Source organism: Apus apus, chromosome 2, assembly GCF_020740795.1.
Source record: "Apus apus isolate bApuApu2 chromosome 2, bApuApu2.pri.cur, whole genome shotgun sequence".
In the NCBI taxonomy this organism is placed as follows: Eukaryota; Metazoa; Chordata; class Aves; order Apodiformes; family Apodidae; genus Apus; species Apus apus.
In genome coordinates this window covers 69,521,630-69,543,075 of record NC_067283.1, presented here as the reverse complement: position 1 = coordinate 69,543,075, position 21,446 = coordinate 69,521,630, and the positions used below count along the sequence as shown (strand labels likewise).

The 21,446-nt window shown below is 38.9% G+C and overlaps 1 protein-coding gene across 4 annotated transcripts in view; it reads left to right on the top strand.

Annotated features, from left to right (window-relative positions):
- CDYL (chromodomain Y like) overlaps window positions 1-10,977 on the top strand; it is a 249,479-nt gene extending 238,502 nt beyond the window's left edge. For 3 of the 4 annotated variants that reach the window (XM_051611659.1, XM_051611657.1, XM_051611654.1), the window contains 5 exons: window positions 1,404-1,660; window positions 2,240-2,412; window positions 4,372-4,582; window positions 9,127-9,270; window positions 10,095-10,977. In XM_051611659.1, the coding sequence (XP_051467619.1) occupies window positions 1,404-1,660; window positions 2,240-2,412; window positions 4,372-4,582; window positions 9,127-9,270; window positions 10,095-10,253 (944 nt within the window). In that variant the 3' untranslated portion in view covers window positions 10,254-10,977. Of the gene's footprint in view, window positions 1-1,403; window positions 1,661-2,239; window positions 2,413-4,371; window positions 4,583-5,700; window positions 5,789-9,126; window positions 9,271-10,094 lie in introns of those variants that run through there. The other variant, XM_051611658.1, reaches the window with a different exon arrangement.
- The last annotated feature ends 10,469 nt before the right edge of the window (window positions 10,978-21,446 follow it).

Here is a 21,446-nt window from a genome sequence, read left to right as displayed (position 1 = left end):
AAAGGAATTTGATAAGCCATGAAAAATTTGGGAATAAATGAAACTTCTGAGATTATATAAAATATTAACTTTCCACAGTATAACGTTCTACGTTGTAATTTCTTTAGCCTTTCTCTTAGTATCTCTCTCGTAGTTGAAGTAAACATTTGAATGCAGTTAACATGTGGAGATATAGGATATTCCAGTTATTAAGGTGGGACTGTTTAATGTCTTCACTGTACCCACAAGTGTTTAAAGTATCATGGGGAAAAAAAATAAAATAATAGCATCAAATATTATAACTTTAGATATACATCTTCTTCAGAAAGATAATGACTAATTAAGCAAGATGGCATCAATGGCATTTAATGAGCAACTTCCTTGTACATTTTTAAGATGTCATACACCTGATGTCCTGAACTACCTGTTTGTGATCCAGTAGATTTTAACAGACTCTCAGACCTCAGCCTTTGAAAAGGCTTTTCAAAACTTTTCTATTTTGGCTTGTAACACTTTTTTCCAAGACTTTTAACCCTACTGTCTGTCCCGCCCTCGGTGCATATTTTATTAACGGGACAAATTTTTTTGAGATTCCACGTGAAGACTTTAACATGCAGCTGGTTTATAGATCCAAGGTGTTCTCTTATAAATGCTCATTATTTGTTATTATGTTTCTAATGTGGAGTACAGAAAAACCTGTCCCCTCTGTGTCATGAGGAATGGCCTGATTGCTTGCATGCCTTCAAATTCTATTTAAGTGGCTGGGAACAAGACCAGAAAGACATAATGCTGTGTTTGGCAATTGTTTAGACTTGAGAAATATCTCATTGTCTGTGAATCCATTCAAATATCTATCACTGCATGGGTCTTATTTCCCTCCCACAGAAGTATAGTCTGTATTTCATAATTTCCATTTTCCTTTAAAGACTATTATGCTTTATATGATTTTGTCAATCGAGTCCTTTATTTGGCTTATTGTAGGTATCATTTGCTTCCCTATATTAACTTCTCATGGCATTTGAAACAAAAGGCTTCTGCTTTCTTTTTTGCAATCTTGATGCTGTTAGAGAACTTTAAGATGTTGGAAAGGTAGAAAGAGCATTAACCTACTGAAGTGTATGGGTATTAGGAGCATTAAACCTTTTGCTTCCTTTTAAAAGTAAGTATATGGTAATGGGTTTGTTAGGCTCATTTAAAATGTCTTTTCTCAAAATGTAAAATTAATTTCTTGGATCCCTTTGTCACTTTAATTTTGCTTTGTGCACAGGGTCTATTTCTGTAACATTTCAGTCACTTCGAGGGGACTGAGTTTCATATTTACTGTATGTTCTTAATATGACTGGTGTGTTTTCATGCTAACAGGGCTTTTGAAACTGCTGAGCTGAATGCAATTGATAGAATGTTATTGTTTAAACTATTTCCAGGTACATCCACCTTTATGGAAGCATTAGCAGCCAATGGTACAACCACCATACAGACATCTGTAACAGGGGTGACAGCCAGCAAACGGAGGTTTATTGATGACAGGAGAGATCAACCTTTTGATAAGAGGCTACGTTTCAGCGTGAGGCAAACGGAGAGTGCGTACCGGTACAGAGACATTGTTGTCAGGAAACAAGATGGATTCACACATATTTTGCTATCAACAAAATCATCTGAAAATAATTCACTAAATCCAGAGGTCAGAACAATTCTGATTTGGGGAGGGGAAGGGTGCTGAGGGAGTCTCTGCCTCATTTATGCCTGTTATTGAGGCACAAACATACATGAAACAAGATTCAGGTTGTTGCTTGCAAGATTTAACAAGTGTCTTGAAGTGTAATTCAGTCGAGTTTTAATTATGTAACCTGAACATGTAGATGTAAGTCACCAAGTCTTATGCATGAAGTGCAACTTGAAACATGCTTTAGCCTGAATTAAAGTTCTTTTATTTCTGGAGTGGTTGCATATGCCATCTGCTGTCCAAAGTACAGAAATGCTAAACGAGTACTTTAGTTACAGATAGCATCTAATAGATCTTCTCTTAATGGTTTTATTCTGTTAGTCTAATTACATTTTTGAAATGCAAAGCTTCTAATATATAATTTTTTATAACTTTATTGTTTTGGTATAATGAAAAAGTTAACTTTTCTAATAATGGTTGAGTGGATCCTCGGAAGAAATTTAAGATGTCAAAAAATCTCATTGGGAGATGGAGAGGAGAACAGTATAGGACTTTTTCAAGATGTAATAAGATTCTAATAAATTTTTTATTTTTCAGGTAATGAAGGAGGTCCAAAGTGCACTGAACACAGCAGCTGCAGATGACAGTAAACTTGTGCTGTTCAGCGCAGTCGGTAGCATTTTCTGCTGTGGTCTTGATTTTATTTATTTTATACGACGTTTAACAGACGATAGAAAAAAGGAAAGCACTAAGATGGCAGAAGCTATTAGGTATGTAAGATTTATCTTCAGTCATCTGAGTGGGTGTTCTTCATCATGGATTGTTTTATCTTTTTTCATTGGAAAGGCTGTGATTCAACAAGATCTCAGACATTCACCTGTTGTGTGATATAGTGTGCAACACTTCTTTATACTCCCTGTCCTATTTGGGTTGTCATTTCGTGCATCACTATTTTTACTACTAAAATTTAACTATGAAAAGTGGTAGTACAGTAATATTCCTCCAGTTGAAACCAATTTTAAAAGACATTTAAACAGCTGCAGGGTTTCAGGAAAACAAATCTAACACACACAAATACAAGACTGCATTGAATGAGTGACTTGATATAGTACATTCAAAGCAGTGGAATGATGGATATGTTAGAGGAGTAGATTAATACTAGTGAATATCATTGCAACACTAAGTGCCAAACCTAATGTTTAAACAAAATGAGCTGAACTACTGCAAACTAGAAGCATATATATAGAAAAAAACACAGTGAAGACCAAGCAGGTCTGTGACCATGGTTTTGGTGCTCAGAGGTGAGCACCTCTCTCCTAAGAGAGGGCTGTGGAGCATGTAGGTATTCCACAAGTGCCATATCAGCTGGTGCTTCTAGGGGGGGCATTGGATCCACTCCTGCCCAATTACTGTGTGTTGCTGCGCTGAGAGAAGTGCTCATCTTTCACAGAATCAGAGCATTGTTGAGGTTGGAAGGGACCTTTGGAGGTCATCCTTGTTCAACCTGCCCCTCTCAAGCAGGGTCAACTACAGCAGATTGCCCATTACTATGACCAGGCAGGGTTTTTTAATATCTCCAAGGAGGCAGAGTCCATAACCTTGCTGGCTCGCTGCCTGTTCAGTCACCTTCACAGTAAGAAAATGTTTCCTGATGTTCAGAGGGAACCTCCTGGGTTTCCATTTGTGCCTATTGCCTCTGGTCCTGTCACTGGGCACTGCTGAAAAGAGCCTGGCTCTTTCTCTTTGCATCCTCCCTTCAGTTAATTATACACACTGATGAGATTCCCCCAAGCCTGCTCTTCTCCAGGCTGAACAGTCCTGGATCTCTCAGCCTTTCCTCACATGAGAAGAGGAAAGTCCCTTAGTCATCTTGGTGGCCCTTTGCCAGACCATCTTCAGTAGCTCCACATCTCTTTCACTGGGGAGCCCATAACTGGACACCCCTGCTGAGCAGAGGGAAGGCTCACCTCCTGCAATCTGCTAGCAACATTCCTCCTAATGCAGGCCAGGATACCATTAGTCTTCTTTGCTACAAGAGTACATTGCTGGCTCAAGTTCAATTTTGTGTCCACCAGGACCCCTAAATCCTTTTCTGCCGAGCTGCTTTCCAGCTGTTTGGGTTCCAGCATATATTGGTGCCTGGAGTCGTTCTTGCTCAGGTGCAGGACTTTGCTTTTCCCCTTGTTGAACTTTGTGAGATCCCTGCCAGCACACGTCTCCCAGCCTGTCGAGGTCCCTCCGGATGGCAGCATGACCTTCTAATGTATCAGCCAAGTTTTGTATTGTCAGCAGACTTGCTGAGCGTATTTCTGCCCCATCATCAAGATCATGAATGAAACTGTTGAACAGTACCGGATGCAGCGCTGAGCCCCTGGAGTGCAACACTAATTACTGACCTCCAACTAGACTTTGTGCCACTGGTCACTACCCTCTGGGCCAACCATTCAGGCATTTCTCAGTCCACCTCACCATCTGCTCATCCAGCTCATACATCAACAGCTTGACTGTCTTACAGGAGACAGTGCTGAAGGCCTCACCCTGAAGCCTAGGGAGTTGATATCCACTGCTCTCCCTCACCCATGAAGCTAACTCCCTGCTCAGGGAAGGTTATGTTGGTTTTGAAAGTGATGTTCCCGTGGAGATGAATAGTTACTGAGTTTTCAGGGGGTGGTGTATTTTGCTCTCTCTGTGTCTGTAGTGAGTGAGTGCATGTTTCTGTTTCTCTTCAGGAATTTTGTGAATACTTTTATTCAGTTTAAGAAGCCAATCATTGTAGCAGTAAATGGCCCAGCTATTGGACTTGGAGCATCTATATTGCCTCTATGTGATGTGGTTTGGGCTAATGAGAAGGCTTGGTTTCAGACACCTTACACTACTTTTGGACAAAGTCCAGATGGATGTTCATCCCTCACATTCCCTCGGATAATGGGCCTGGCTTCTGTAAGTAGCTTGCAGGGTAAGGGCTGACAGTTTCACAATGCAGTTGTGATAATTTATCCAGAGTGATGTCAAGATTTTTTTACCTTTGCTTTGTTGTGTTTATTTTTCCTTTCTCTCATGAAAACCTTTCATGAGAAACCAGTATGTACAGCATCTCTGCTCCATGCTGTTGCAACCTAGTCTTCACCTGCGTGCACAGAACAGAAAGGCACAGGACCTAATCCCACATCATGGGCACCCTTAACCCTGATGGTGGCAGAAGTGTTGTGTCCTGCATACCAGGACACACCTTCCCTGCTGGTGCCTCCTGAGGCCCAGCTACCAGTGTCTTGCAGTGAGCACAGCATCAGAGCGTAGCAGAGAATGGGCTGGTCTATACTCAGTGTTGTTACATAGCAGAGCACTGTGTCACCTGCTGTTAGCAGTGTCGTGCTAGTGTGCAGAAGAAGTAATTCAGCTTTCATGCACTTGTTCTTAAGAAGTTGTGGCAAACTTCCTCACTGTGTTATGCAAGAAATAGCCCAAATCACATCTGTGAGGGATGGGGTTTTGTCAGTCTTGCACTCAATTCACAGTATTGCTGGATTGAAAAAAAAAAAAAAAGTAACACTTTGCATTGTTGCTGAAAACGTACATAAGCCACGTGTTACTTAGTAACCCTTTTCTTGCCTTCCAATTAGATGAAAACATCAAATGTAACAAAAAGCTATTTAAAAATCTATCTACATACTTTTCATGTTGCTTCTGATTATTTATGCTGTGTTCTTTGAGAACTGTTAGACCTACGTCCCCTTCCAATTTGAACAGTAGCAGCATGAAATGAGCACTTTCAGATACACCTGCTTTTCCTAAATTTCTGGTAATTATAAAAGCCAATTTTGCCCTGTCGGTATTGATGTAAAAATATAGATATCAATATATCATTTTTAACAGATCTAATGACTAATTGTGTGATGTCTGGATTTAGTTATTAGAAGAGAACAGAAAAGGTAACTGAAAGAGATGAACAGTTTTATAAGAGTATCTTTAATATCTTAGCATGTTTCAAACTACTGATTGTTCCTTTCCCTTTTTATTTGGCCATCCATCCATCCCATCCATCCATCCCCATCCTTTAGAGACTTGTGGTCGTTACTTTTTGTTTCTTTAGAAGTTGAACAAAAAAAAAATGCAAGAAGCTCTTCCCCAGTATTTATATTCTTTCATGTGTGTTTGTGAATGCTCCCATTTTTAAATATAAAGATTTAAGTCGAAAGTTTCCAGTGATAACAATTCCATAAATATGGAAAGGGGAGGGAAAAACAAAAAAGTCACTTAGCCCTCTGGAGCATAGCAATGTCAGTGCTCTACAGGACAAAGTCATACTTTATTCAGCAGATTTCAGGAAATACAATCAGAATCCATACTGAAAATTGTACTGAAGTAGCATGCTTTCTAGCTATAGAAGGGAGAGAGAAGTCAGCAGGAAGAAGAGATGGCATGAGTAAAATTAGAAACATTTAGGGGAAAAACATTAAAATACCCGATAAAAGAAAGAATTAAGGCCTCTGTATGAATGATAAAATGCGATACAAATATATTAATTCAGCAATATTAGTCCCACCCTTAACTCCTGTAAGTCAGATTCAGTGCATTCTTTTTATCATCAGCAGTTAACGTAAATACCTTCTGTTGCACGATTCTTGGAAATATCTTGCCTACCATTGTCAGTCTTTGCTGGTGAGCAGGTCTGCTGTGGAGGGGGTTTTCAGAGAACATGTTCAACAGAGGTCATTTATTACTGAAAATCTGAAGCCCAGGCCTTAGGCTTCAAAACTGATACTGCACTGGGAATACCAAGAATCTTAGATTCTTAAACTGAGCATTTGAGTGTTGAAAACTATCTGTAATAGAGATTAAGATGACCTCTGTTTGGGGAGGTCTGTTATTGTGTGTCTGCTGTGGAGCTCTTGGTCTGGTTTTCTGGTCCTGGATCACAGGAGCCATATGATCAAGCCTTAGATGCTGGGCTTCCCTGTCGGTCCCATTGCTCTTGGCAGTATTCCCTATGCTTTTCTGTCAGTCATGAGGGATAAACTTATCCATAGTGCCTGTAGACCATGTTGCAGCCAGGGTCTCAGACAAGCTGTGTCCTGATTGTAGTGCAAGAGAGTGGAGATGTCCCATGGCAGCTACTGCCTGTGGGCTTGCAGGAGAGGTCCCCTGTTAGCCCCAAAACACTGAGAAAGTCCAGAGGAATGATCCAGTGAAGTCCCTCTGTGGAAGGCAAAAAACTGAGTAGAAAATGAAGGTCATTAATAAGCATCTTATATTAATGAAATATTTTTATAATCTTGATTTCTATTGTTGTGTTATATTTCTTGGAAAGTAAAAACACGAAGTGTGTTAATGTTCTCAGCAGATGCAAGGTCTGATTCTATTACTACAACTTGTTTAGCAGTGGGACTCTGCCATATGTTGTGTATAGATCAAAAGTGGAGATGCCAGAGCAAAACATTTCCCTTCAAAACCTGTCAACCAAGAACACTAATGGGAGTACCCATTCCATGGGAGGTTTTCTGCTAATGCTGTTACAGATGGCAGAAATAAGATAACTGCACCTTTGTCATTTGTACGTTTTCACATTCAGGGAAAGTCAGCAGTTCCTACTGAGGTTCTTTTTAAAAAAATTAAGGTTTTCTAGCATTTTTATCCTTGTTACCAAAGATACATGGGAAAAATATGTAGACCTGACCAGCTGACTTAAAATTCTGCCTTTCCCAAGTCCCAGGTAGATTGACTCCTTGTTTTGATCTTTGATACAAATGTTAACTATCTTTTAAAATTATTTTGGAGTAATTTTTTGTTCCTATATGTCCTTAGGAAAATGATTCCTGGTTTTAGACAAATTTATGTATATCACTCATTTTTGGCTAATGTTAGTAGTTGTTCACATATAATCCGGAAAATCAGAAGCTATGGGTGTGATAGTTAATGAACCTTGTATATTTAATTTTGCTTTCACAGAAGGTAGAACTATAGTGGTACATCAGTTGTATCTTTAGTTTCAAGTTTTTTTTTTAAACTAATATATGTGAATGACAACTTTTCATATTGACTTATAAGAGATGTGCAGATGATAAACTTTAAAGATCTTTGGCAGCATCTCTTCTTTACATGCCAAATGGTCTGGGAGGCAGCAACCAAACTGCCAGTAGAACGCAGACTTCATATTTCATTACAAGTTTGCAATTTTCCTCATGTAGAAAATGGCAATAGCAGGACCTTTACCTACAGTTACTTGAGTTCCCTAACTGAAGGTTGCTGTAGTAATTGCCAAAACTTCCAATATTAGAAAACATTTAAAAATGCATAATTTTGATCTCAGAAATGCTACACCTTTCAGGTTTGGGTGGTTTATAACAGCCTTATTTTCCATATTTGAAGAGTCCAGTGACGGCTTTGTCAAATTTTCAATGTAAATTAGTAATTAAGAAACAGTAAAACTGATTAATTTTTTTTATTATTTTTTTGAGGTTGACAGTTACTGAGTTTTTAATCTTCACTGGCTATTTCCATGCAGATGTCACAAAAAGTTTAACTATAGAAGAAACTTCAGTAAAGGTAGAATTAAAGCATGAGTGTACATGATTGTAGAATGAACTTTTAATGGAGAGGCTGCTAAATAGTGAAGTATATGATAATTACAAATAAAGATTGAGAGAACTAGACTCCTTCATTGCATAGAATGTGGTACTCTGTACCATTAAACCATGGTTTTCTTTTAGTAAGACTGCTAAGTCAGCTTTTGAAAGGGTTTATCTGTTGAACTCCAAAAACATCCAGGGATGTTTGTTTTTTATGAATTTGATCAGAAATTGTAATATGTCTTGCTCACTCAGTGGATTTTGGAGGTCAAATTCTAAGATGATCCAGCTATATGAAATGTTTCATCATAAATGAAATACCACTGAAGACCTTTGAAAATAAACTATATATTTAGGTTTCAAACATTTTCAGTATTAAAAAACATTTTAGTTGCAAAATCTTTAACCATTTTTTCTAACAATACTAGCAGTTCCCAGGAGGTCTGCTGCCCAAACCTTGTTATCTTTATAATTTATAGACAATGTAGATTTTTAGCAAAGATTTTGCTGCTGCATTTAACATTCCTATAAAGGGCAAACTGATGGATTCATTGCTGGTTTAGAGATCTGCCAGGCATTACAAGCTATTACCCCACATACAGTTAATCAAGTCAGCAATACTGCAAGAAAGCTAGAACTCATGAACATTCCCAAATGGGAAATGGCAAAAGACATTCTCACATTTAACCCTTAATCATAAACCTCTGTACTTTTATAACTACAGACATAGCATAGTCAACAACAATGCTCAGCTGCCTGTAGGCAAATCTTTTTCCTTATTAATTAAAAGTCGGAAGAGCTATAATAAAAGTATTTCCAATAGTGCAGGCATTTTCCTTATTTGTTTTGAACATTTTTTCCTTTAACGAGTTTTGTCTCATTACATTTCATACCAGAAGTAACTTTTTATCCCTTCAGGCCAATGAAATGTTGTTCAGTGGAAGGAAGCTGACTGCGCAGGAAGCTTGTGCCAAAGGACTCGTCTCTCAAGTGTTTTGGCCGGGAACATTCACACAAGAAGTTATGGTTCGAATTAAGGAACTTGTCACATGTAATTCAGTTGTAAGTTTCCTTTATTTTCTTGTAATGCATTTTTATGATGAAATTAATAAGAATGAATCCAAGTATTACTAGACCACATCATTCTGTCTTCAAATACACAATTTTCAAGGAACGAGGACTGCATTTCAGTTTAGCAACATCCTTTAACACATTTTATGTATATTGCTGTTTCTGGGGATTATTTTTTTTCCAGCTTGTATCTGACTCTTCTTTATCATATGCCACAGTACATTGTGGTTAAGAACATTAAAACACATAGTGCATTCATGGTTGTCTGCACTACTGGCAGTTGCAAAAGAAAGCTAAAACTATCGATATTTGATGCTTTCTTACAAGAGATACAGTACAAACTATTCTATGCATTAGAAATAGATGGGTTTGAAATGGATGAATTTTTTTTTTTTACTGGAAAAGCCAATGAGGTTTTTTAGTTTATTTTAAATGCTCCAGAGATTCAAGGTCCGCCTGGATAGAGCAGTTCTAGACAACAGTGCATTCTGATCAGCCTTCACCAACATGGAGTTGGAGTTTTCTCTAGTTATCAGTATAAAGCCATATATATACACACAGATAGTCAAAGCTATGATTTTATGATTGTCATTATTTCAACATTTTAGTGCACTTGTAAGTTGTGCTGCTTTAGGGTAAAGAAAATCCTGTGTTGTGCTATGAGAGAGGCTCTGTGAAAATGATTCTTAGGGTCATACTATGTCCATGAAGCTCAAGTTCACAGTCAGCCTCATGATTCATCCATGTAAGTGCACACGTCGCTCAGTTCTCACGTAGCACTAACCCCAACTCCCTTTTGGCTTTTTTTTCCCTAGGTACTTGAAGAATCCAAAGCTTTAGTACGCAATATCATGAAGGTGGACTTGGAACAGGCAAATGAAAAGGAGTGTGAAGTTTTGAAGAAAATCTGGGGCTCAGCACAAGGGCTGGACTCAATGCTAAAGTATCTGCAGAAGAAAATTGATGAGTTCTGAGATGCCCATTGACACTGGAATTGTATTTCTTGGACATCAGGGCAAACAAAATATGCCCATTTTAAAAACCTACATAAACTCACCCCTTGGTCTGCTTGGGAACAGGAGTGGACCCTCCCCCTCTCCCCTTTTATTGTCAAGGGGTTTAAAAGTACTGTATCACTTAAATTTGAACAAAACTCCTTTCTCCCTGATTGTTACATATAGATATATATACACACACACTTGTGTGTGCATATATATATGTCTTTTATATATATATATAAATATATATAATGTAATATGTGTGACAGTGTGTATGTAGAGACACACACACACAAGCTAAAAAAAAAAAAATAGAGTGCACTACCAAACATCTCTTTAAAGGCTCTAGTTTTTGCTATCTTTGGCTAGTACTGTATCCAATAGAGAATGGATTAAAAAGTGAATGGTGTTGCATTATTTTCTGTGTGGCAGGGAAGTCTGGAATAATGCTTTTCTTTTTCATTAGAATACAGAACTGAAACGGGTATTAGCCAACCCTCACTTTCACTGCCCAAGGAGTCAGCTAAGATAAGAGGCACAGTCTCAGAAGAAGGTTGAATTACCTCAAGTAATGGAACATTCTAAAATGTTGGGGTATTTAACCCTATTAAGATTAGATCACACACATCCCCAAAAAGAGAGTGTGCTCAGGATTAAATGCTAAGAAAACACTCTGACCATTCTTTTGGGGGGAGGTACAGAGGGGTGGGACGAAGGGGGCAGGAATATCTTTAATTCTTACCCAGATAGCATGAAGAAACCACTGTCTCTTGGGAAAGGGGAATGAGGGGGAAAAGGGAGGGAATGGAAGGGGGGGGGGGGGGGAACAACAAAAAACAAAAAAGCTTGTTTTGCAGTATTAGTGAATCACTGAATATCTTATGTATGAATATTCTAAGTTATAAGTTAGATTTAGTGGGTTTTAAAATAGTCTCTCTGGGTTTGTTTTTTATTTGGTTTTCGGTTGTTTTGTTTTGTTTTTTAAAAAAACTACATAAGTGCTTCTGTTGCTGGGTGAGAATACTACTTTATATACAGTTTGGGTTTTGTTCTTTGTTCTTTTTTTCCTACTTGCTGGTTTAATTGATGTATTACACCAAAAATGCATTTTATGTTCATAAATTTTAGGTTCACTTAGAATATATTATTTAATAAGTTAAAATTCTTTTGGCACACTATTAAGTAAAAAAAAAGAAAACTCCTTTAAAAAAAAACAACTACCTTATATTAGATGTTTAATGTTCTTTGTCTATGCTTTTTTATTATTTTAAATATACACTATATACAGTATGGTGTAAAAGAGTGCCCTTTGTAAATAGACCTATTTTGCATTCCTTTCAGGAGTGGTTATTGATTCCTGACTGCAGATACCTATTATTACTTGGGTATCTGTGCTTGCAATCTTATTGAATGTACTATGAAGAATGAAAAAGAAAATCAAACCTTATTTTTGTACAGTTTTGAAGTTTTTACTTGGAACTGACCCACCTCCCCTTCCCAGTGGAGAGCTGTACAGTGTGTAAATCTGCCTTTTACCTTGGATTGGTACAGTATTTTTGCATCTGTGGGACCTACTTTTTTGTTCTAGTAGTTTGAACTATATATAAACTGTACAATCTGTAAAGTTTTTATAGAATAAATATTCAGCTGTGAAAACTGGTTAAATAAAACTAATATTTCTTAACACATTTTAAATGTGGTTCTCATAGAGTTGTCTTTTTCAAAGCCATTTCAGTTCTGATTGTAAAGTAAGAGTTGCTGAAACAAACCTTGCCTTCGATCTTTGTTTTATTGTGTTAAAATTATATAAGCTCTTAACTATTTCCTTCAAATGAAAAGTTAAAAATTACAGAGTTGTAAACTACATGGAAGTTTTAGAGGAGGAGGATGGAGAAAGAATACATATAGGAAGTCATTTTACTCTTTATTTTGTTACAGTTCTAAAAGAACTTGCTTTGCAGTCTCTTAAAGATGGGTCGTTTTCTCTACAATGCTGTGGTAAAGTGAGAATTCCTTCATTGAATTTGATTTTATTGAAAGGAAGAAGGAACAATACTTTGCCTACAGTTCTGTAATGTTAAACCTTTTGGAGACTGACTCAAATTTATAGAAAGATCCCTTTTCTGGCATCTTTAAGAAGCACTTAGGCATAGATGGCATCACTTTCAGATGGAGGATTATGAAAGCACTTCACTGTAACAGAGACTGGATCTAGAGATATTTAGAATTATGTCAGTTGAAGGCATAGGCAATTCAACTGGAACAATAATTCTACTTGCTTCATGTTTTGTGTTACTATCAGAAGGCTGTTACACTTTCTACAGTTGGCATATTAAGATTTGAATAAGTTGGTAATGATGTAAATGCCTGGCTTTGGAAAAAGTCCTTCGTTCAGACGAAACCATACACACCGTGTCACTGAACAATTGCCCTACCTATATATTAGCAAAGCAATTGGTTAACATATGAACTATAAACAACTATTTTTAATAATATATAGTTTATATATTTATTAATTATATAACTAGTTATATAGTTATATATTATAATATATAGTTACATAATAACTATATATTACCTTTTGGAAGTAAATAAGAACTTTTTTCCTGGTCAGGAACAGTACCAGAGAGCCATGGATTGAATGTACCTGGAACTGTTTGAAAGCCACCTTTGTAAATGTCACCACACCTTCTGCTGATATGTTAGTTTGAGCAAAAATAGAAAGCAGAGCAAGGTGTTAGCCCTGGGTAAACGGACCTACAAAAAAAGATATTCTGGGGTAATCTGAAGATCTGAACTCATCTATAGGTCTTTTCCTTGTTCAAATGTCCTAATTTGCATGAATTCAGGATTTGAAGCAGGTTCCTTCAATGAGTCCTTCACTGGATTGCTGACATTGCTAAAAGACACTTTTCTGTGCTTCAGAAACTGCACCATTATCATTCTGAAAACAAAGCTCAGGATAATTAAATAATTTTTAGATTAGGTTCATTTCTTAAAATCAAGCACACTTGAATAGAAAAAAAACAAAAACAACACCTAATGCTGAACTAGAAGCTGTTTAATTTGTCACTGATATATTTCATACTTTATCCAAAGAGTGGATAAAATAGGACTGCAAACGTCTAGGGAATGAGGCAGCAACAAAACATTTTTTCTGGCCAAGTGGACAGGATAGACTTTCTTCAATAAATGGATCCTATACTCCACCTAGATCTGTTGGTGGAAGTTGAGGCACTTCACATTCATCTGGGACATGACAGGTATGTTTCTGCAGACAGCAGAAGGAGATAGCTCAGAGTTTGGTATGTGTTTCTTCCATCCTAAGGAACTGCCAGTAGCTGTCAGCACACAGGTTGTCTTGCAGAGCCTGAGTTAGCAACCGTAAGTCATACTGAAGATGGCACACAGGTGGAGTCTCCTTTCTAAAAGAAGCAGCATCTGGAGGAGCCCCTGTATAGCAAAAAATACTTCACTGACAGGTCTGCATCTCATGGGGCACACAACTGGCAGATTAAGTCTTGCACTAGACTTAGCAACAAACAAACACCAAACACAATTACCTTGTGAGGTACTCAGGGGATGAAGAGCAAGTTAACGTGCAAAGATGTTGAAGTGTAATACAAAATGAGAAGATGGTGATGGAATTCTTTTGGTCCTCCTCATCCCTCCAGCACATGAAAAAATACAAGTAAATGGAATTAGAAACCACCAAGAAAGAGCAGGTAAGAAGTGAAGGGAGCTGCAGGAGGAAATAAAGGGATGGCAGTTATTCTGTCTTAAGTCCTCATTCTTATTGCCCTCAATGCTGGGAGAGATGCACTTGACAAGAACACCATGTGGATATATACTTGTTCCATACCGAAGAGTGGGGCACATTATCAGCACCTATGCCGAAAAGTATGCAGACTACAAGCCTCACTTTTGCAGGCCCTGGCCCTCACGGGGGACTCCAACCACCTTCCTATCTCCTGGAGGACCAACACAGAGAATGCTTGGGGGAATCTCATCAATGTACATAAATACCTGGAGAGAGGGCACAAAGAGGATGGAGCCAAGCTTCTTTTCAGTGGTGTCCAGTGACAAGACTAGAAGCAATGACCACAAATGGAAACCCAGGAGGTTTCCCCCTGAACATTTTTCAGATTTTCCTCAGGAAACACTTTTTTACTGTGATGGTGACTGAGCATGTGCCCAGATTGTCCAAGGAGGCTGTAGGATCTTCATCCTTGGAAATACTCAAAAAAATTATTAACATGGTCTTGGGCAACCAACTCTACATGGTTGTGCTTGAGCAAAAAGATCCCTTTCAATTTCTACCATTCTGTGGAAAAAAAAAACACACAACAAAAAAACCCACCCAACCAACAAAACTCCACAAAAACAACAACCACCACATTCATTTTCCAACAATCCAGTCATCATCCAGAAAACAACTTCCATGGCTAGAACTACAGGTTCATCAGGCTCTGCAACACTACATGCTTTAGCCTTTGAGAACCCACCATCTTGTGCTGGATGATGATGCAAGATCACCCAGAACAGAGGTAAGTACAGATCAACTCCCATGTTTCAGATAAGACAGGGATCATCCTTTACCCTGTCTGTTAAAAAGCATAAATAAAAAGATCAAAGAAAAATAATGTATTTGTTTATTTGAGGAAAAAGAGGATTGCAATATTTATTCAAAACAAATTACAGTACCTGAAGCTTTGCTTTGGCCTCAGCAAGCTCCTTGAAGTTCTGCATTTTTTCAAGATCTGCCTCAATCATACTGAACAGTAATCCAGCCACTGGCACTCATACTGAAATGTAACCTCATGGGATCCTCAAGAAGACATTGTGAGCCTTTAGGTCCACTATAACACATTTACTATGTCCTGTGGATATGACTTACTAAACACACACTATAGAGCAAGTACATAACTCTGCAGGTTGAGAAGTCAACTTGTAATGCTGTAATAAACCAGTATTTCCTAGGTGCAGATTTCCAAGACTCATTCATTATAATCCTTTACTTCTGTCTCCAGGAAAATGTTCTGTTTGCCAGACAAAACCTAGAATACAAACAATCTTGAAAGTCCTGCTTCTCTGCCTCCCCCCTTATTCATTAATTTCACTAAATCCACTGTACCATCTGTTTCAGTGGAAAAGGCAGTCACTGGGGCCACCCTCAGTGTCACTACTTATCATGTGCTGAGCAAACTGGCTGCTGCCAGTAGCAACTTTTGTGCAATGCTGATGTGTTGCTCCTTACAAACAATGTTTTTGGAATTCACTGAGCTTGTCAAGTTAGGCTGGGATCTTTAATCCAACAGTATTAAAAAAAACAACACAACAACCACCAAACTAACCAACCAACCAACCACCACCTGCTAAGCCAGGATAACTGAGACACACACTTATATAGAAATCATGCTGTAAGGCAAAATATACTATATGATGTAAAGTAAAAATGACAAAATAATATTCTTTCCATGTTCAAATGTCAAAAGACAGACACATCCCCATATTTCTTCCTTTTTTTCTCTCCACCATGCCCACCCTTCCTCTCACAGGCTTTATACTCAGAAACAGTGGTGGGGATTTAAGCTGGAAACCTGATAAACCCTGAACTTCTGTACTAGAATAACTATTTTGGATGCTAAATAACCATTAACAAAATTAAAACAATGCAGAGAGCTGGGAGGTTTTTTAAGCTTGATGGCCCCTTGAAACAAGGGGCTCAAAATAAGAAAGCATTACAAGTTTTTCTGCTTGCTTTTTGGTAGGCTTCTGAAGATCAATTGTGTCAAAACAGGAGTCTGCAAATTTAACTTTGAGATCTCAAGAGCTGGGCAGTAACAGCCACGTAAGTATTTGTGAAGCCAGCATTATATTGTGTCTAGGAATAATTGAAGTCACACTTTCATTTTTTAATGTCTTTAAAAGAATTACATGTTCATTCACGCTGACAGAAAATTGTATTCTGGCTAGAAATGAAACAAGTCCATGCATCCACGGGAAGGAAAGGAAAAAAGTCAGGTCTTGACATCAATTTTCTTGAAGCAAAAGAAACCACAACAGCCTGATGGAGTAACCAGGGGCAACAACTCCACAATCTTTTGGACATTTTGGAACAATCTATTTCAGCTCATGAAAATAGACTTATTTTCCCTTTGAATCATAAGCATGTGCAGTTATTGGTATTAGTCTGCGGGGTAGCAGAATTATTTCCAATTCCTTCAACAGAAGATCCTTGCAAATTCTTAGTTCTCATGATGTAAAGCATGAAATCTGGAGACCTTACATAAACCAGCTAGAAGTAGAATAAACACTTGAAAAACAATTCAGATCCCAAATGCTTCTGAAATGTCCTGGCACAGGAAGATAGACTATTGTGTTTAATCCTTAAAAAGATGAAGCGGCAAGGTCTACAGTTCAGGATATCCCCCAGAATCACTACCAGCCTTTCAGATGAGGGCAACAGTAGTTTTTCACATGCACTCAACTCTTTGATATTCTGCTTACAGATTTAGATATTGTGGCTGAGCAAATGGACATTAAACAGTTTAAACGTAAGTGGTTGGAAACATCGTTTTCAATTTAAAATGGTATGAAAAGCCGTCAATGAACATTTTCAATGAAAAGCAGTAAGCACACGAGAATGCTATTATTGAGATATCACAAAACCTGAAAACCTGTGAGGAGTTTTGGGAAATATCTGGTTAGGCTATATAAAAATGCCATTCAGTTCCCTCATGACACTTCCTAACAGCAGGATACATCCACCCATTGATCGTGTGGCAAATTAACACTTTGGGAGTGAAACTTGCTGAAGAAGAGATGTGGCACATATACCTCTAGACAGTTCTCGACATAGTAGCATTAAAACTGCAATTTTGCCACTGAACCAGTTATCACCAATTCTTAGCATGTCACTTAAAATCTCTTGTTTTCAATTCACCCTCTGGTAAATTGATTTTTATAATTAAACTTTCAAAACCCAATAAGCAAGTTATACAGCAGCCTCTAACACTAATATATAGAAAATAATTAATCAAATAAGCCATATTCCTCAGAAGAAAGGTTGGTTGACTGAAAGTAATTTTCCATTGTCTGGAAAGAGACACGCACAGAGTCCCTAACTTTATATTCTGAGACTTCAGAAAGCCTCAGCAGAGTTTTGTATCCCAAGAAGTTGGTTTGAACCCAGGAAATTCCCTGCTGGAAAATTTCTGGCCAGCAATCCACAGTAACCTGCCATACCGTAATTATTTCCCTATCTCTGTCATTCCTAGTTCATACTGATGAAGAGCAAATGTAACCCGAGAAGAGCTCCAGCACTAACAGCAAGGACCCACGCACGTTCCCCAGAAACGTGTTATCACTGAAGACACAGCAGCTCAGCTCTACACGTCACAAGAGAGATAAGCACTGGATTTTCTCTCTCAGCCTCAACACAAATTGAAAACACTTGCATGGACAAGGGAGAACCAGAGCATCCCACCCAGAACATACAAGAAACAGAAGAGAGGCAGAGCTCCTCTGCAAGGATGGGAGCTGAGATTGAGGATCTTTTACATCTGTTCCAGCAGCTCTGCTCGAAGAGCTGCACAAAGGCGTCCATGCGCCATGCCTGGACTGCTGCCATACATGACCCTGCAAATCACTGATGATAAAACAGCAGAGTGCAACTACGCTAAGATTACAGACTTTGCCCCGTTTCCCCACTGCATCAACACGCTATCACCACCTTGCAGGCTTTCTCTTGAAGAAAGCTGTGATCCCAGCTCACCCCAGCAATGTGAAACTGCACCCCCTAGCATGCTCTCCCTGCTAGCTAAAGCCACATCTACATCTAGACAAAGCAGCAGACTGGGGAGAGTTGGAAAAGAATTACATAGCAGCCTGCCAGCAGCAGTGGCTTATTCCTGCTGGAGACTGTGAGGCCAGAGGCAACAGCACAGTAAACACTGCATTACTCAGGGACCCTGAAACCATGGGTGCTACATGGTACTTGCACAGTCCAAAAGCTGCTGGCCAGCACTTGGTGCCAGGACTTTCTTTTTGATTCATGTTTTATGGAGGGACATCAAAACACTTCAAAAGCGTTCAACAACCAACTGCTGGCAACTGCCAGAGGAATGGTGTGGCCATAAATGGGGAATGATACAAAAGCCAAAGCCTCTCAGCCTTCAAATTAGATGTGTATTTAGAAATCCTGTGTTAAACCGTGAAATTAAAAATCCCTGAACACTGTGGGTTTCCTAGCAGCAAGACCTGGCTTTGCTGGTTGGGGCCAGAAGGGATTTGATCTCAAGGACTGATACTCTTGCTCATTGCTGCCTCTGGAAGGATTACACTTGTCAGAGAGCTGGAGAGCCTCTGCGACTCCATGTCTCTGTGGGAACCCTTAAGGGTAAAATCAGGGTCTCCTCAGAACTGACAGGAAAATTTAAGACTTCCTTGAAGAAGAAAGGAAGCAAGGCAGAAGAAATCCAAAGGAAGAAGTGGAACTACTCCTAACAATCATGATAATTGCAGTTTTGTAAGTTAGGCTGGCTAGATGCCCAGAATGGGTAAACAGCCCCAAAACAGTTTAACTTACATGCATATTACAGTTTGCACAGCCCTGAAGCAAAGGAAAAATAACCTGACTTTTAAAAAAATTTAGCTACAGATTTCCCCCCATCCCTACTTGATTATTTGTATAAAATAATAAACCTATGCTCTAGGATCGTGGTGGAGACTGATAATTCTGAGAGCAATCATAAGATTTAGAAACATAGCTGTCCATAAAAGCAAATGAGAAATAAATGTTGCTTAGATCTAAGTTTTTAAAATCCCTTATTTAAAATACATTTATGATACAAACAGCTGATGTTACGCACACAATGCATAATGTGCGGTCTTCACATGTATATTCTGCTGAACAGCTTACCCCAGTAAGTTTACAAAGTTTTGCCCATTGTAATGGGATCTCATTAGTGCTTATAAATATCTAAAGGCTGAGAATCAAGAGAATGGGTTCAGACTCTTCTCTGTGGTGTCCAGTGACAGAACAAGATGTCACAAACTGGTACACAGGAGGTCTAACCTAAATATAAGAAAATACTTCTTTACTCTGAGGGTAACAGAGTACTAGAACAAGCTGCTCAGGGAGGTTGTGGAGTCTCCATTCCTGGAGACATTCAGAACCCACCTGGTTGTGTTCACAGAGTCACAGAATTACATTGGTTGGAAAAGACTTTAAAGATCACCGAGTTCAACCATCAACCTAACACTGACAAGTCCTTAACTAAACTATATCCTTAAGTACTATGTCTCTACAACTCTTTAATACCTCCAAGGATGGTGAGTCCACCACTGCCCTGGGCAGCCTGTTCCTGTCTGATAACCCTTTCAGTGAAGAAATTCTTCCTGACATTCAATCTAAACCTGCCGTGGTGCAATTTGAGGCCATTACCTCTTGTCCTACCACTTGTAACTTCATTGAACAATCTGATCCCCACCTCTTTACAACCTTCTTTCAGGTAGTTATAGAGAGCGATAAGGTCTCCTCTCAGCCTCCTTTTCTCTTGGCTAAACAACCCCAGCTTCCTCAGCTGCTCCTCATAAGACATATACTCCAAAACCTTCATCTGCTTCATCACCTTTTTTTGGACACGCTCTAGTAGCTCAATGTCCTTTCTGTAGTGAGGGGCCCAGAACCGAATACAGTACTGAAGGTGTGGCTTCACGAGTTCTGAGTGCAGAGGTAAGATCTCCTCCCTGGCCCTGCTGACCACGTTATTCCTGATGCAGGCCAGGATGCCGTTGGCCCTCTCGGCCACCTGGGCACACTGCTGGCTCATGTTCAGTTGACTGTCAATCAATACCCCCAGGTCCCTCTCTGCTGGGCAGCTCTCCAGTCACTCCTCCCCAAGCCTGTAGCACTGCTTCAAGAACTTCACTTGAAAGATTCCCCATCATATATAATTTTGGATCAAGAAAGTTCAATAAGCAATTCTAGGAACTCTGAAAGTAGGTATCAGACATCCTCCTTGATGTTCTCTGTTGTAAACAATATATATATATAAACCAGAAGATTGAACAGCACAATGGTTTTGCACTGCTGTTTTAACTGCACAGGATTTCCTGCCTAGAAGAGTTAATCTGAAAAGCAGTTTTCTTTCTTCAGCAGGAACTATGCAACTCCTGATCAAATTGTATGGAAATACAAAATTGTAAAGAATGGTATCCCTCAAGCTTACTGAGGGAAGGGGCAAGAGCCATATGAAACAGGAGCCCCAAAAGGCTGGGCACTAAGTCCTTCCATCTTTCTGATCGGTGCTGTATCCAGCCTCAGATTCAACGCCCCTCATCCCTCACTGTTGGGTTGCCTTTATCCAACAGCAACCTTGAAGCAGACCTTTACGGATGCTCAGAATAGCTTTTGACAAAGGACAAGTAAAACCATTCACCATCTGTAGAGGTCAGCAATACCTGTAAAAGAAACACAGGGGCCCTGAGGAAGCTTGGCACCCTTCTAGCTTGACCTACCCAGAGCTGCTACTATACAGCGTTACAGATCCGAAGACACTTAGACTCCTAATCTATTCACACATACATGAAGCCATAAGCTCATTGTTGGCTACAATCTGTCCAAAACTATATGTGTTGCCTATTTTTAATAAGTTTCTCTTTCTTAATTATAATTTGTATGAGGAGAGAATAAGCAGTCCCTTGGGATCCAGTTCATTTCTCTTCAGGCCTTTCTAATTTGCTAGTTTCTCAGCCCTTGATGCCAGCTCCCCACATGCTCAGAATAATATAAATCACAATATTATCTAATTGCATCTTTTCTAATAAAAAGAATGCCCATTTCTCTCCTAGCATTATGTCAGAATTCCATTTTGAAGTCCCATTTAGCTGCAATCGATTCATACCAGGCTCCAAAAATGACTGGAGCACAGAGATCTTTTGGTCACCTTCATTCAGACCCTTTAGTCTCTTTTGCTGTCATCCATCTTTCCCACAAATCCAACTTGATGCCCACTAGCACAATGCACAGCACGTTGGTTTGAGACTCACTGCTTATGCTACTCTTGACACTTCTCTTTTCCCTGCCCCCTGCTATTTCAGTGCTTTGTTTATTCCTCTGACTTGTGCCAAAAACTGAAGTCACAGTCTGAGTTTCCAGTTTAT